This window comes from Colletotrichum aenigma (genome assembly GCF_013390185.1).
Source record: "Colletotrichum aenigma strain Cg56 chromosome Unknown KSG_Cg56_contig05, whole genome shotgun sequence".
NCBI lineage: Eukaryota > Fungi > Ascomycota > Sordariomycetes > Glomerellales > Glomerellaceae > Colletotrichum > Colletotrichum aenigma.
The window spans coordinates 1,299,151-1,312,333 of NW_023500911.1; the positions used below are offsets into that span (position 1 = coordinate 1,299,151).

At 52.6% G+C, this 13,183-nt stretch overlaps 2 protein-coding genes across 2 annotated transcripts; both read left to right on the top strand.

Annotated features, from left to right (window-relative positions):
- Positions 1-2,049: 2,049 nt before the first annotated feature.
- On the top strand, positions 2,050-3,536 carry CGCA056_v008000 (Secondary metabolism regulator LAE1; the record flags this gene model as incomplete). The annotated part of the gene is made up of 5 exons (XM_037323248.1): positions 2,050-2,122; positions 2,222-2,689; positions 2,772-2,973; positions 3,024-3,269; positions 3,335-3,536. The coding sequence occupies 5 exons, from the start codon at positions 2,050-2,052 to the stop codon at positions 3,534-3,536; spliced, it is 1,191 nt and encodes a 396-aa protein (XP_037178348.1).
- A 1,726-nt stretch (positions 3,537-5,262) lies between these two features.
- Positions 5,263-12,977, top strand: gloL-3 (Highly reducing polyketide synthase gloL; the record flags this gene model as incomplete). The annotated part of the gene is made up of 4 exons (XM_037323249.1): positions 5,263-5,301; positions 5,353-10,722; positions 10,778-11,478; positions 11,537-12,977. The coding sequence occupies 4 exons, from the start codon at positions 5,263-5,265 to the stop codon at positions 12,975-12,977; spliced, it is 7,551 nt and encodes a 2,516-aa protein (XP_037178347.1).
- Between the last annotated feature and the right edge of the window lie 206 nt (positions 12,978-13,183).

The window sequence follows — 13,183 nt, forward strand, 5'->3', positions numbered from 1 at the left end:
CCGCGGCGTGAAAGGAAATGTCTCTATTGCATTAGGGCCGGAGCAACCTCCGTTCTTGGCAAAACGCCGACCAGCGGCTGCTCCCTTCGCTTCCCCGCGTGGCTCATTGCGGCGTTTGAACACGCGAGGGTGGATGAGATTGAGCTTTTGGAGGGGTCATTTGTAAGATGACAAGAATAGTGGACTGCCATCTCAAATGTGATGTGCCACATGGGTGTTCAAGTGCTTTGCCGAATGTCACGGACCTTGTTTTGCCCCTTCGTTGCTTTTTCCTTCAAGATCGCGCCCCCCATCGCCAGTTCACAGATATCTGCAGGATGTTGACGTGGCACAGCAAGAAGAAAATCGAGAAGTGAGACAAAACATCGAAAATCAATTCTGTGCGACCGCGGATCGTACGCGGGAGCGCGGCCGCCTTTTGATGCTTGCTTTTTCTGCTCCGCTGCTACCACCGAATAGGGCAAGTTGCAGACAGAAAAGCCCCCTGCGATGGCCCGGCCAATTGTGGTGCATCTCCATCAACTCTGTGACGAAGGCCGCCGGCTTGTATCTAAAACGTGGGTCCGCCTGAGCCGCCTCGATAGAGGACATGTAGGCTTTCAATCTGTCGTAAGGATCTGCGCGATGAACCGGCTTCGCGATGCATTTGTGCAAAGTAGTCTGCTGCATCTTGTAGAATGACGTATCATCACTACACGTGGGAACACGTCAAATACGGGGATGGATCGACAGGGACGGCCCGGAGCTTGATGTTCGAACTCGAGAAGGGATGAGGGGCTTTCGTTGTTTAGAACGCGGGGCATTTAGCGCGGGACTGTGAGGCCAAAGTGGACGTGATCATGATTCTTCTCAGCTCATCTTAAGCAGCATTCATCCGGCACATTCATCCATAGCCGTCAGGTAACCAATAGGTCAGAGACAGGGCAAGGGATGCACGAAGTGACAGGGGTTCAAACCCGTTGCCCTACCTGAGTGCCTGCTAACCGGGCACCTGGAATGGGCGGCAGCGGCTTCGACGGCCCATTCGAGACCCAATGAGCGCCACCCAGCCCAGTCTCCGTCGTGAAGCCAATACGACTGAGGAGACCCGCGCCAATGCATGTTAGATTCATGGTCAACGACAGTAAAAAGAACAGAAAATGAGGTTCTCATGGCGTGATTCCCCTCTTCGAAGCTTTCGCCAGGATATAAGTGACAGAATCTGTCGATCATGGGTGTGGTAGACGAGCACGAGGACGCAAGCGAGGGAGATGAATAGCGCGCGATCACATATCCGAGTGCAACACGTCAAGTCATATTGGGCTGTCGTATTATGCATGCGACACAGTCCATACAGACAGAAGAAGAAAAGAGACATGCCCGCGAAAACCTTGCCAGTCCTGGGCGCGCTATTCCAGACACTAGTTCATCTTGTGTGTATTGTCTTAGCTCGGCAATCGCTCTCAGGGCCTTCAGCGGGCGGTCGAGATGGTCATAGACTCTTCTCAAGGGCCCAGCTTCCCGGTTTTCTTGTCAAACTCCCTCCTCAGATCTCCGTCTTGTCTCTCTTTCTTCATCCCTACATCAAGATCGCGAACGCCTCATTGCCCAATCCTCCCAACTATCAGCTTCTGGCGAACAAGGATCATACCGGCAACATCTTGAACCATTTTCAGCCCTGCTCCCGAGCTAGTAAAGCTTGCTGAAAAGCGCAACACGAGGCCTGGGCCCCTCAGCGCACCCGGCCACCGCCTAGCGAACCCCGCCTCCACTGACTTGACTCGAACGGACTTCCCGCGTTCGTGCCAGGCCGGCTTATGGTCCGACGAAAGTTTAATCAAGACTGTCCGGGATTGAGGTACTAAGAGCTGTCGAAGCGAAAACAGTTGATTACGACGCAAGGTCGCAGCCAAAATTGTTGCCATTTGCTCGTGCTCGTTCCGCCAGTTCAACTGTGAACAACATCAGACAGCTTTCCTACGACCACATCCCACTGTCTGCGACGATACAACCCGGACATCGCGATCGAAAACTGCATGCGCTTCTGCTGAAGCTACGTGATAGGAGACAATGGGTACGGGAAGCAAGCCCGCTAGCCCTAGCGGTAGCCCTCACGGGAGCCCGCGCCGTGGCCAGACTGCAGGTATGTCGAAACTTTGTGCGCCCATTGCGCAGCCAGAGAGGTTGCGTCTGAAAATGGGAAGCTTCTTCCGAGGATGATGAGACGTTGACTTTACCAAAGCTGCTACAGAACCGGTGGTCTCGAGCTCCAACGTCGACCAGACATCCGTCGCACCTCCCAGCGCCGAAGCAATCCCGCCTGCGCCATCGACATCGACTGAGCCGGCGCCAGCTCCCGTCCCCGCCGAAATCCCAGTCCAACCAGACCCGTTGGAAGCTGGTGGCACAGACGATGAAAACGAGTTTGAACCCAGCGTATTCGACGAAGAGTCTGTAAGCGACCAGACGGACTCGACGTCGCTCAAGTCGAGCGTTTACGAGCACAGCTTCAAGAACGGCCGGCGCTATCACAAGTTCCGCCATGGACGCTATCCAATTCCCAACGACGAGACAGAGCAAAACCGCGAGGATATGTTGCATGCCATGATGTTGGAGGTCACGGACGGGAGGCTGTTCTTCGCGCCCATCGTTGATAACCCTGCGAAGATTATTGATCTTGGTACCGGGACAGGCATCTGGGCTATTGAAAGTAAGTATCCCTTTCGAAAGAAAGCCAGATTCGGGGTTCATTGACTGCTGGGAATGGGGTGGAAGAGCTGACAACATCATAGTGGGCGATATCTACCCCAGTGCCGAAGTCACTGGTCTCGACCTGAGCCCCATCCAACCTGTCTGGGTGCCGCCGAACGTGAGATTCTTAGTGGACGATGTTGAGGACAGTTGGCTGAATGGAAGGGATTTTGACTTCGTTCACCTGCGCAACATGGTTCCAGTCTTGAAGTCTCCGGTGGGCCTTTTGAAGAACGCTTATGAGTAAGAACTGCCGCAATGTGCATCCGTATTAGGGACTAATATCATCACAGACACATGAAGCCAGGCGCCTGGGTAGAACTTCAGGACGTCGACGGTCAAGTTCACTGTGATGACGGCACAATGCCAGCAGACTGGCCTCTCGTCCGCTTCACAAATCACCTGGTAGAAGCATTTGCCAAGTTTGGGACGAACTCCCATGCCGCTGTGTTTGGCCGGCAGTATCTCGAGCAGGCTGGTTTCGTCAACATCCAGCACCACACAGTGAAGTTGCCGTATGGCACTTGGCCAAGAGACAAGTAAGTGTGATACTCTCTTTTTACAGACGCTCTGAATGCGCCTCTGACTAAGGTTATCCGCTCAGGATCATGCGCTTGGTTGGCATGTACTACCGCACAGCCTGCGAAGAGTTCTTCCCAGTGGTTGGCGCGATTCACTTCGAGCTGCTTGGATGGAGCAAGATGGAAATGGAGGTTCTTTTCGCCGAGTGTCGCAATGCCATGAGAGATCCCAACGTCCATGCATACGGCAAGATGCACTTTTGGAGCGGGCAGAAGCCGTTCTGACCCGAGGGAGCTGGGTAGCGGGCGAGTCGGGAAGCGAGAAGAGGAGGACGAGGGCTATACCCCTGCTTCGGAGTATCGGTGACTGGAGTTTATTGAGAGCGTCTTCTTGCATATATCATAATTCACATGAGATGGTCGTTCTGCAAATTTGTTCCGTTTTCATTGCTGCAGCGGTACTTGGCGGTTAACCGGTGGTGGGTGCGATGTAACTTGTGCGCCCGACCACGAGGCCACTGCCTCCACCCGTAAGCGCTCAGGCTATGGCGCAGCTTTTGATGAGGGGAGGATGTATGCTTTCTTTTGAATGGGACATAACGTTGATACGTTTGCCAACGCGATTAGTCCTTTCCGTACGAAGTTGGGGCTGGAGGGACTTTGGGGGCGCGTTGCGTCAGCTGCATGTGGGTGATCGGGTGCGTACTGCATCCAATAACGATATCTGTCAGATCTAAGCGGTCGATTCCCATAGGGCTCTCAACGACAACCTGCTTTCTCTGGCCAGTAGTCGATCATTCAAACCTTGACATCTCATCTCGCCTGTAAATCGAGGGATGCTTCACAAACATGCACATAGCTGACGAAGCCGAAAACGGAGGGGAGTGACCGGATCAGACCCAGAATTTCGTTCCTTTTTAGATCCCCTTGAGAGTGTTTCGGGCAGACTTTGCATGTGTTGTGGGCAGAAATTCGCCGCGGTACCCCATCATGGGCGGCCGCCTCCGACTTTGACCGGGACGGACCCACCACACGGCGATGTGGCACGGTACTCTATGTTACCGAAAACGGTCGTGGGGGCCGAGCCGCTAGCCCGTTGAGAGCCCGATCCTCGTGGTGGCCCCCAGGTCTTCCGATTACATATGTTCCGTGCCGCTGGAGCTACTTTATCCTGGAGAACCTTTGAAGACCAAAGTCCCGTCACACAATTGCACGCATTGTGATCTTCACTAGCTTCTATGGCCTTATCTGGTTAAGGGGTTGGCGATGTGAAGGTGTAGTAGGTGTGGTGAAGGCTGCTTGAAGAGCAGCACTCTAGCTCAGGCCATGGTCACGGCTTGTATTGCAACGAGGTAGAGTGCGCTGTCATCACCCAAACCCATCGAATGAGTTTTGCTATCCGGGCGGATAGTACGACTTCATCGAATACGGCCCGAAGCGAGAGCGTTGAGATTGGCCGTTTGGTATGTATTAATGCGGCGCATGCCCATGTTTCTCTTAGCTGTGCTTACGTGTACCCAGATCGTCACAAAAGGCTAAGGTATTCAAGATAACATGGTAGATGTCTCGACAGCCACAGCTGACGTGGGATTGATGATCGTCGACGAATTGGCGTATCAAATAGCCGATAACATGCAGCACGCCCTGTGCCGCTCAATAGTCGATTCAGCTTGCCATGCATCATGGCATCGGGCCTAAAAGAAGGCAAGGTCGGCTTGGCATATTGTCAATATCCAAGACAACGTTTGTACTTAGTGCTGATAACAAGAGGCGTAAAGCCCTGAATTGGATACCCCTGACTCACCAAGTATAACCAGCCTGTATATAGTAAATATAGGTTGCGGCGACTTATGGAGGCTCTATCTGTGCCTTGTGGCTAGATCACGTCTTATTAGCGAGCTTCAAATACCAGGGCTCTTCTCCACAAGTGGTTAATCCTTCACTTCTTGTAGACACCTTTCCTAGCATTCCATAATCGCGTATCTTGAAAAAGAAGAATTTGAACGTCATTATGGCCCCATTCATGGATGCCTCAACGGACACGTCCGAGGTGGGTCATAAAATCTTCCACGCAGAAAGTCATTCTAAACTGATACTCCAGGTGAACGGGCAGCCTTCGTGGGCAGATTGCTCAATGGGCGCAGCGGAGCCTATCGCCATTTGTGGTATGGCTCTGAGACTCCCAGGAGGCATTGCGACGCCACAACAGTTCTGGGACTTTCTCATCAACAAAAAGGATGCCCGTGGTCCAGTTCCAGAGTCACGGTTCAACGTTTCCAGCTACTACTCTGAGTCTGGCAAGCCGGGCCATATGAAGACCCAGTACGGGTATTTCCTGGACGAATCTGTCGACCTAGCGGCACTGGATACGACATTCTTCCGGATGCCAAAGACAGAGGTCGAGCGAGCCGACCCTCAGCAACGGCTCCTTCTTGAACTCACGCGAGAGTGCTTGGATAGCGCTGGTGAGACAGACTATCGAGGCAAGACGATCGGCACCTTCGTCGGCTGCTTCGGTGAGGATTGGCTCGAGACTCTGACCAAAGACACCGAGGTTGTCGGCCAGTACAAAATTACTGGCTATGGCGACTTCATGTTATCAAACCGACTTAGCTATGAGTACGATCTCAAGGGACCCAGCATGACGATCAGGACTGGCTGTTCTTCGGCTCTCATTGGCCTACACGAAGCATGCATGTCTATCAATAGTGGTCAGTGCAACGCCGCTATTGTTGCCGGATCGAACCTCATCATGGCTCCGGGTCTCTTCGTGAGCATGTCTGAGCAAGGAGTACTTTCTCCGAATGGATCTTGCCGGACCTTCGATGCTGGAGCTGACGGGTACGCCCGTGGCGAGGCCGTCAATGTCATATATGTGAAGCGACTCAGCGATGCTATTCGCGACGGAAACCCCATCCGCGCTGTGATCCGAGGAACCTCAAGCAATGCCGATGGAAAGACGCCCAGTCTGACTATTCCGAGCTTCGAGAGCCATGAGGCTATGATCAGACGAGCGTATGCCATGGCGACTATTGACGATCCCGACATCCCTAACACCGGCTTCGTGGAATGCCACGGCACAGGCACAGCTGCAGGGGACCCAATTGAGACAACAGCAATTTCGAAGGTTTTTGGTACTTCCGGGATCTACATCGGATCTTGCAAACCAAACATTGGACACTCCGAGGGAGCATCCGGGATCACCTCGTTGATCAAATCCATCATGGCCCTCGAGAAGCGGACTGTCCCGCCAAACATCAAGTTCGATACTCCAAACCCCAAGATTCCATTCGACAGGAATGGCCTCAAAGTTCCCGTTGTTCCTACACCTTGGCCTGAGGACCGAATTGAGCGGGTCTCTGTTAACTCTTTCGGAATTGGTGGCGCAAACGCCCATGTCGTTATCGAATCTGCCGCGAGTTTCCTCGGACTAGCGTCAATGCCGCCCACCACAGAGACGACGAATATACCGAGAAAACAAGCACACTTGATGGTGTTTTCAGCCAATACTGCAGACTCCTTGAGGCGACAGGTCGTCAGCAACCAGGAATACATCAGCCAACACGGTGACTCTCTTGACGATATTGCATACACCCTATCGTCGAGACGCATTCATCTACCTCATCGGGCGTTTTCAGTATTTGGAGGTGGCGCCGAGAAGTTCACATCGCCGTTTTCCAAGACGTCTCCGTCTTCAACCGATCTCGTGCTTGTGTTTACCGGGCAAGGCGCACAATGGCCGCGTATGGGCGCGGAGCTTTTGCAAAGCAACAAAACCTTCGCCCAGTCTATGCGACAGATGGACAAGGTCTTGAGCGCTCTACCTGATCGGCCGTCTTGGACCCTGGTCGACGAGCTCTTGAAGCCTGCAGAGACCAGTAACTTGCACAAGGCCTATCTCTCCCAGCCCATCTGCACTGCCGTCCAAGTGGCACTGGTGGACGCACTGCATGATGCAGCTGGAATTCAACCTTTTGCGGTGGTCGGCCATTCATCAGGAGAAATGGCAGCAGCTTACGCCGCTGGAAGACTCACTGCCAACGAGGCAATCATTGCAGCGTACTATCGGGGCGTTGCGTCCTCTGAAGTTAGCAAACTTGGCGCGATGGCCGCCGTCGGGATGGGCCGAGCCAAAACTGTCCCTTTTCTGATCCATGGTGTTGTCATTGCGTGCGAGAACTCCCCCTCAAGCGTGACGATCTCCGGATACGCAGAACGGGTTGAATCCGTTCTTTCCGAAATTCAAACCGCCTACCCCGAGGTCCTGACACGACTTTTGAAGGTCGAGAAGGCGTATCACTCTCATCACATGCAAGAAGTAGGCGAGAGATACCTCTCTTTGACCTCTCCCTACATGACCAGCCACATCAAGGCGGACGACTCTGAGCCGCTGTTTTTCTCCTCGGTCACCGGCACGCGGTTGGCAGCAGACGACGCTACTAATGCCAATTACTGGCGATCTAACCTTGAGTCACCTGTCTTATTCGATGCAGCTGTGACGAGCTTAGTCTCGGAGCATCAGAGCAAAAGCAGCAATAAGCTCATGTTCCTTGAGATTGGTCCTCATTCAGCCATGGCCGGCCCCTTGCGACAAATCTTGACCAAAGTATCTCTCGAGCTTTCGTATGCAAGCTGTCTTGTCCGGTCAAGGGACTCGACAGAAAGCCTTTTGACAGCGCTGGGCCAGCTGTGGCAGCAAGGCGTGAGCGTTGACTTCAATCGCCTCACGAATCCGAACGGCAATGCCTGTGTAGTCAATGACTTGCCGACCTATCCTTGGCAACACGACCACTCTCTGCTGTTCTCAAGCCGCATCTCCGATGAATGGAGATTCCGGAAGTATCCCAAGCACGAATTACTTGGTGTCCGGGTTCCTGAAAGCAGCCATAGTGAGCCGGTCTTCCGCAATGTTTTCACTCTGAATTATGTTCCGTGGGTGCGAGACCATAACATCAAGGGGGACGTTGTCTTCCCATGTGCCGGCTACGTCGGCATGGCTGGAGAAGCGGCAAGACAGCTTCATCACGGAACTTTCGCTGGATTTGCGATGCGCAACGTTGTCATTGATATGGCAATGGTGCTTGCCGACAGTAAATCCACGGAAATCATCACGAGTTTGAAGAAGGAGAGGTTGACGGATAGGCTGGACGGCTCGTGGTGGGAGTTCACAATCACTTCTCATAACGGCTCAAGTTGGTTGAAACACTGCAGTGGCCAAGTCAAGGCTTTGGAAGAGGCTGGCGTGGGAACACGAGAGCCTCTTACAAAGCTTTCCAGGGTAATCGGGCCCGGAAAATGGTATCAAGCCCTTCGAAATGTCGGCGCCAACTACGGCCCGTACTTTCAAGGGCTTCACCATGTAACCTGCTCCCCAACCGACCACAGGTCTCATGGCACAGCAACACATACTGTGATGAATGAGTCGTTCTATTCGACTCATCCAACAAAGGTTGACTTCTTTTTGCAACTTTTCAGCGTCGCCGCCGTGAATGGAGTTGGCCATGTTTTGGACAAGATGAACGTGCCGACCTTCATTGAGTCCCTCGAGATCTTCAATACCGACTCAGAGATCGATATGGAAGTCAGTGCAAGCGAGACACCTCGGGGTCTTATTTGTGGAGGAGGACACGGTGTAACCTCCGACGGTGGGCTAGTCCTCTCGCTCAAGGGGGTGAAGCTGAGCCCGTTAGAAAATGACGCCAGCGAAGAAGATCCTGATCCGCACGCAGGCGCGCGAATCTTCTGGCAGCCTGATGTCGACTTCTTGAGCATATCAGATCTTATAGAGGCCCACCCCAACCAGGGAAACCTCGCGAGAACACAACAGCTCACCTTGAACCACATTGAGGGTGCGCTGAGCCGGCTCGGGGAAGTTCAAACGACGATCCCGCATCTGGCAAGGTTCCACAGTTGGATGAAGAAGCAACCACCACCTGAGACATCAATCGAAATGGAAGTCTTCAAGCCTACCATCTCTGAATTCGAGCCATTTGGACCCTTTGTGGTGGCAATGCAAAAGGTATTTGACCATATCGTTTCCATATTCCGAGGAGAGACCGAGCCATTAGAAATTCTGATGCCTGACAACGTTCTCACGAACGTGTACAACTCCCTGAATATCACAGACAGGGAGCCGCTGTTCCAAGCACTTGGGCACTCGAAACCGAATCTTCGTGCTTTAGAGATCGGTGCAGGCACCGGTGGCACAACGAACAAGGTGCTGAATTGGTTGCGCGGCCCGACTGGCGCTTTGCTTTACTCGGAGTACACCTACACGGACATCTCAGCGGGATTCTTCTCCGCGGCCCAGGACCGCTTCAAGGACTATCCCAACATGACTTTCAAATCCTTGGACATCTCCAAAGACCCCGTCGACCAGGGGTTTGAGCCAGCATCGTACGACCTGATTCTCGCTGCCAATGTCCTCCATGCAACTCCCAGCTTGAGAGAAACCCTCATGAACGTTCGCAAGCTGTTGCAACCTGAAGGCAGGCTTTACATGGAAGAACTATCACATGACGCACTTCCCATGAATTTCGTTATGTCCGCTCTCCCGGGCTGGTGGTTAGGGGCGGACGACGGACGACCTGATCAACCACATGTCTCATCCGATAGATGGGATATGGAGCTACGGGATGCCGGGTTTGATGGCTTGGAAAATGTCGCCTTCGACTCCGAACGACCGAACAATTTGCTTGCTTTTATGACTGCAAGACCAGCAGCGGCTATAACACCGCAGACTGCTGTCGGAATCCTACACGACTCTTGTTCAGCTGTCATTGCAGCAGATCTGAAACGTGAGCTTGCTCGGCTGAATCTGGAGGGAATTCTTCACGACATTGCGGATGGCTTGCCTGTCAACTGCCACGAGATCATTGCCACTCTTGATATGGAGGCCCCCTTTTTCGAGAACATCAGCGCGTCGGCACTGGGCAGCTTCCAGGACCTCATCGCAGCCGCTTCAAAGTCCCACACTGGAATCTTCTGGCTGACTCGATCATCTCAACTGAGATGTTCAGACCCGAGGTGGGCCCAGACCATTGGAACTACTCGCTCTATCAGGAGTGAGCTCAGCCTGGACTTGGCAACATGCGAGGTTGATGGCGTAAGCTCTTTGTCGACGATCGCAAAAGTCTTTGCCAAGTTCCAGCGGCACCGAAATAACTCCAAATACAAGCCCGAGTATGAGTACAGCATCCATAACGATGTCGTACAAATTCCGAGGGTCTATCCTATCAAAGTCAGCGAAGAGCTACAACGTATGTCTCAGAAAAAGGGCGGCAAGGGCGACAAGGGCGACAAGGACGGCGAGGGCCCTGATAAGCCTAATATCAGTGACCGCACTGATTGTGACCTGCTGATTGGAAAGTATGGTCGCGTGAGTACACTCTCCTGGGTTCCGCGATACAAGAGAGAACTTGTTGACGACGAGGTCATTATAGACGCAAAGGCTGCTGGCATGAACTTCAAGGTAGGTCAATCATCATTGACAATGATAAGCGATCAACGGTCCTAACACAAGGCAGGATGTCCTCATTGCTATGGGTATCGTTGACTCGGCCAACAGCCGCATGGGTCTTGAAGCAGCTGGCGTCGTCCGTGAGATTGGGCCGAATGTCTGCGCCCTTGCGCCCGGTGAGAGAGTCTTCGTTTTTGGCGGCGGTTGCTTCTCGACTGGTATCACCGTCTCGGAGAAACTCTGCGTCAAAATCCCGGACTCTCTTAGTTTTGAGGACGCAGCCACAATGCCGTGCGTTTTCTCGACCGTCATCCATGGACTCCTTGAAGTCGGCCGCCTTGAATCCGGCGATTCAGTCCTTATTCATTCAGCCTGCGGCGGGGTTGGCCTAGCTGCTATGCAAATCTGCAAGATGGCTGGTGCAGAAATATTCTGCACCGTTGGTAGCGAAGAAAAGGCTAAGTATCTTATGTCTACATTTGGGATGCCCAGAGATCACATCTTCCAGTCACGCGACGCATCGTTCCTCCCAGATATCCTCGAAGCAACGGGCGGAAGGGGAGTTGACATAGTTCTCAACTCACTAAGCGGCGAGCTTCTACATGCGTCTTGGAGATGCGTCGCCGAGTTTGGCAGAATGATAGAAATCGGCAAACGTGACTTCGTCGGTAACGGAAAACTTGCTTTGAATCCATTCGAGATGAATCGAAGCTATCATGGCGTGGATTTGGGACATTTGATCGAGTTGAAGCCCGAAAAGGGCAATAGGTAAGTCCCGTCAATAGCGCTACGCCATGTGAAAGTACGGCTATTAATTAGTGATCAGGCTACTAAAGAAGATTGTTGAACTTTACGAAACGGGTCATGTCACCGCTCTGCATCCTATAAAGACATTTGACGCTGACGCTGCTGAAGAATGCTTTCGTCATATGCAAAAGGGGCAGCATATCGGGAAGATTGTGTTGAAGATGGACAGATTATCCGCAATCCAGACCGCGGGGTGTAGTCTTTCGTTCCAATCGAGCTTTGATGGCGACTCAGCTTATCTCATTGTGGGAGGTCTTGGCGGTCTCGGTCGACTCGTATCAAATTGGATGGTCGAGCACGGTGCCAGGCACTTTGTCTACCTTTCTCGGCAAGGTGGCGACACGGAGGAGAACCAAAACTTCTTCAAAGAGCTGGAAGACCAAGGTTGCGTGATATCAACAGTGAAAGGCAGCATCACAAGCCTTGCTGATGTCGAAAAAGCCATCGCGACTTCCCAAAAGCCTATCAGAGGTGTCATCAATATGTCCATGATCTTGCGAGACCAGGGCTTCACCAAGATGACTCATGAGGAGTGGACCACCGCAGTTGAACCCAAGGTTCTGGGAACATGGAATCTGCACAATGCCTGTGTCAGTTCTGGACTTGAACTGGACTTCTTCCTCCTCTTCAGTTCGATTTCTGGCATTGTTGGACAGAAGGGCCAAGCCAATTACGCAGGGGCCAACACCTTTCTCGATGCTTTTGTTCAGTACAGACACAGCCTTGGCATGGCTGCTGCTTCTATTGACGTCGGCGCAATGATAGATTACGGGTACCTCGCAGAGAACCCTGTGATGATGGAGAAGCTCACAGCCCAAGGCATGTATGGGGTGAAGATTCCACAGCTGCTTGACGCAGTTTCAGTCCTGGTCCATCAGCCGATCCCTCAACTCAGCAAGGTCCCTACAAGGACCTTCTTCAACCCATCGCAGCTTATACTAGGCCATCGAAGCCTCACCTCTCTCTTGGATCCATCGAACAGAGTGATCTGGAAGGAAGACCGCCGCATGGCTGTTTACTACAGCTCCGATGGTGCGAGGAGGGTAACAGAAGTCAACACGGTCAATTCCAGTGCCCTCCAGAAGTTTCTCACTTCCACGTTGACAGATCCCCAACTTCTTTCATCCCCTGAAGCCCCTGTCTTCTTGGCGAGACAAATCGGCAGACAGCTTTTCCGACTTCTACTGAAGCCTGCAGAGAACAACGACGAAATTGATGCGAAAATGTCTCTTCAGGATGCTGGATTAGATAGTCTCGTTGCGGTGGAGATGCGCAGCTGGTGGAAGGGAGTATTCGGATTTGATATTAGTGTGCTTGAAATGCTTGGCATGGGAAGCTTGCTAGCCTTGGGTGAGAGAGCAGCCAGGGGTCTCAAGGAGGGTCAGATTGATGCAAGTCAGGAGACTGAGAGTGGGGAGAAGCATAGCACTGAAGATTACTTGAGGCTCAAGATGCCTTAAGAACTTGAATAGCTTCCGGTTGTCATAGATAAGAGACAGCCCGAATTCTCCTGTGCTGGAGCAACTTCTTTTCCCGCGGCTTCTACCTTATACGCGCTGCCGTCATCGTCGTCGTTACTATGGTCCTCGTCATCGGAATAGTTAGATTCACAGAAAACATAGCCTCGCAAACATTGGAATTTTAGGCGGTTTCATTGATTATTTCT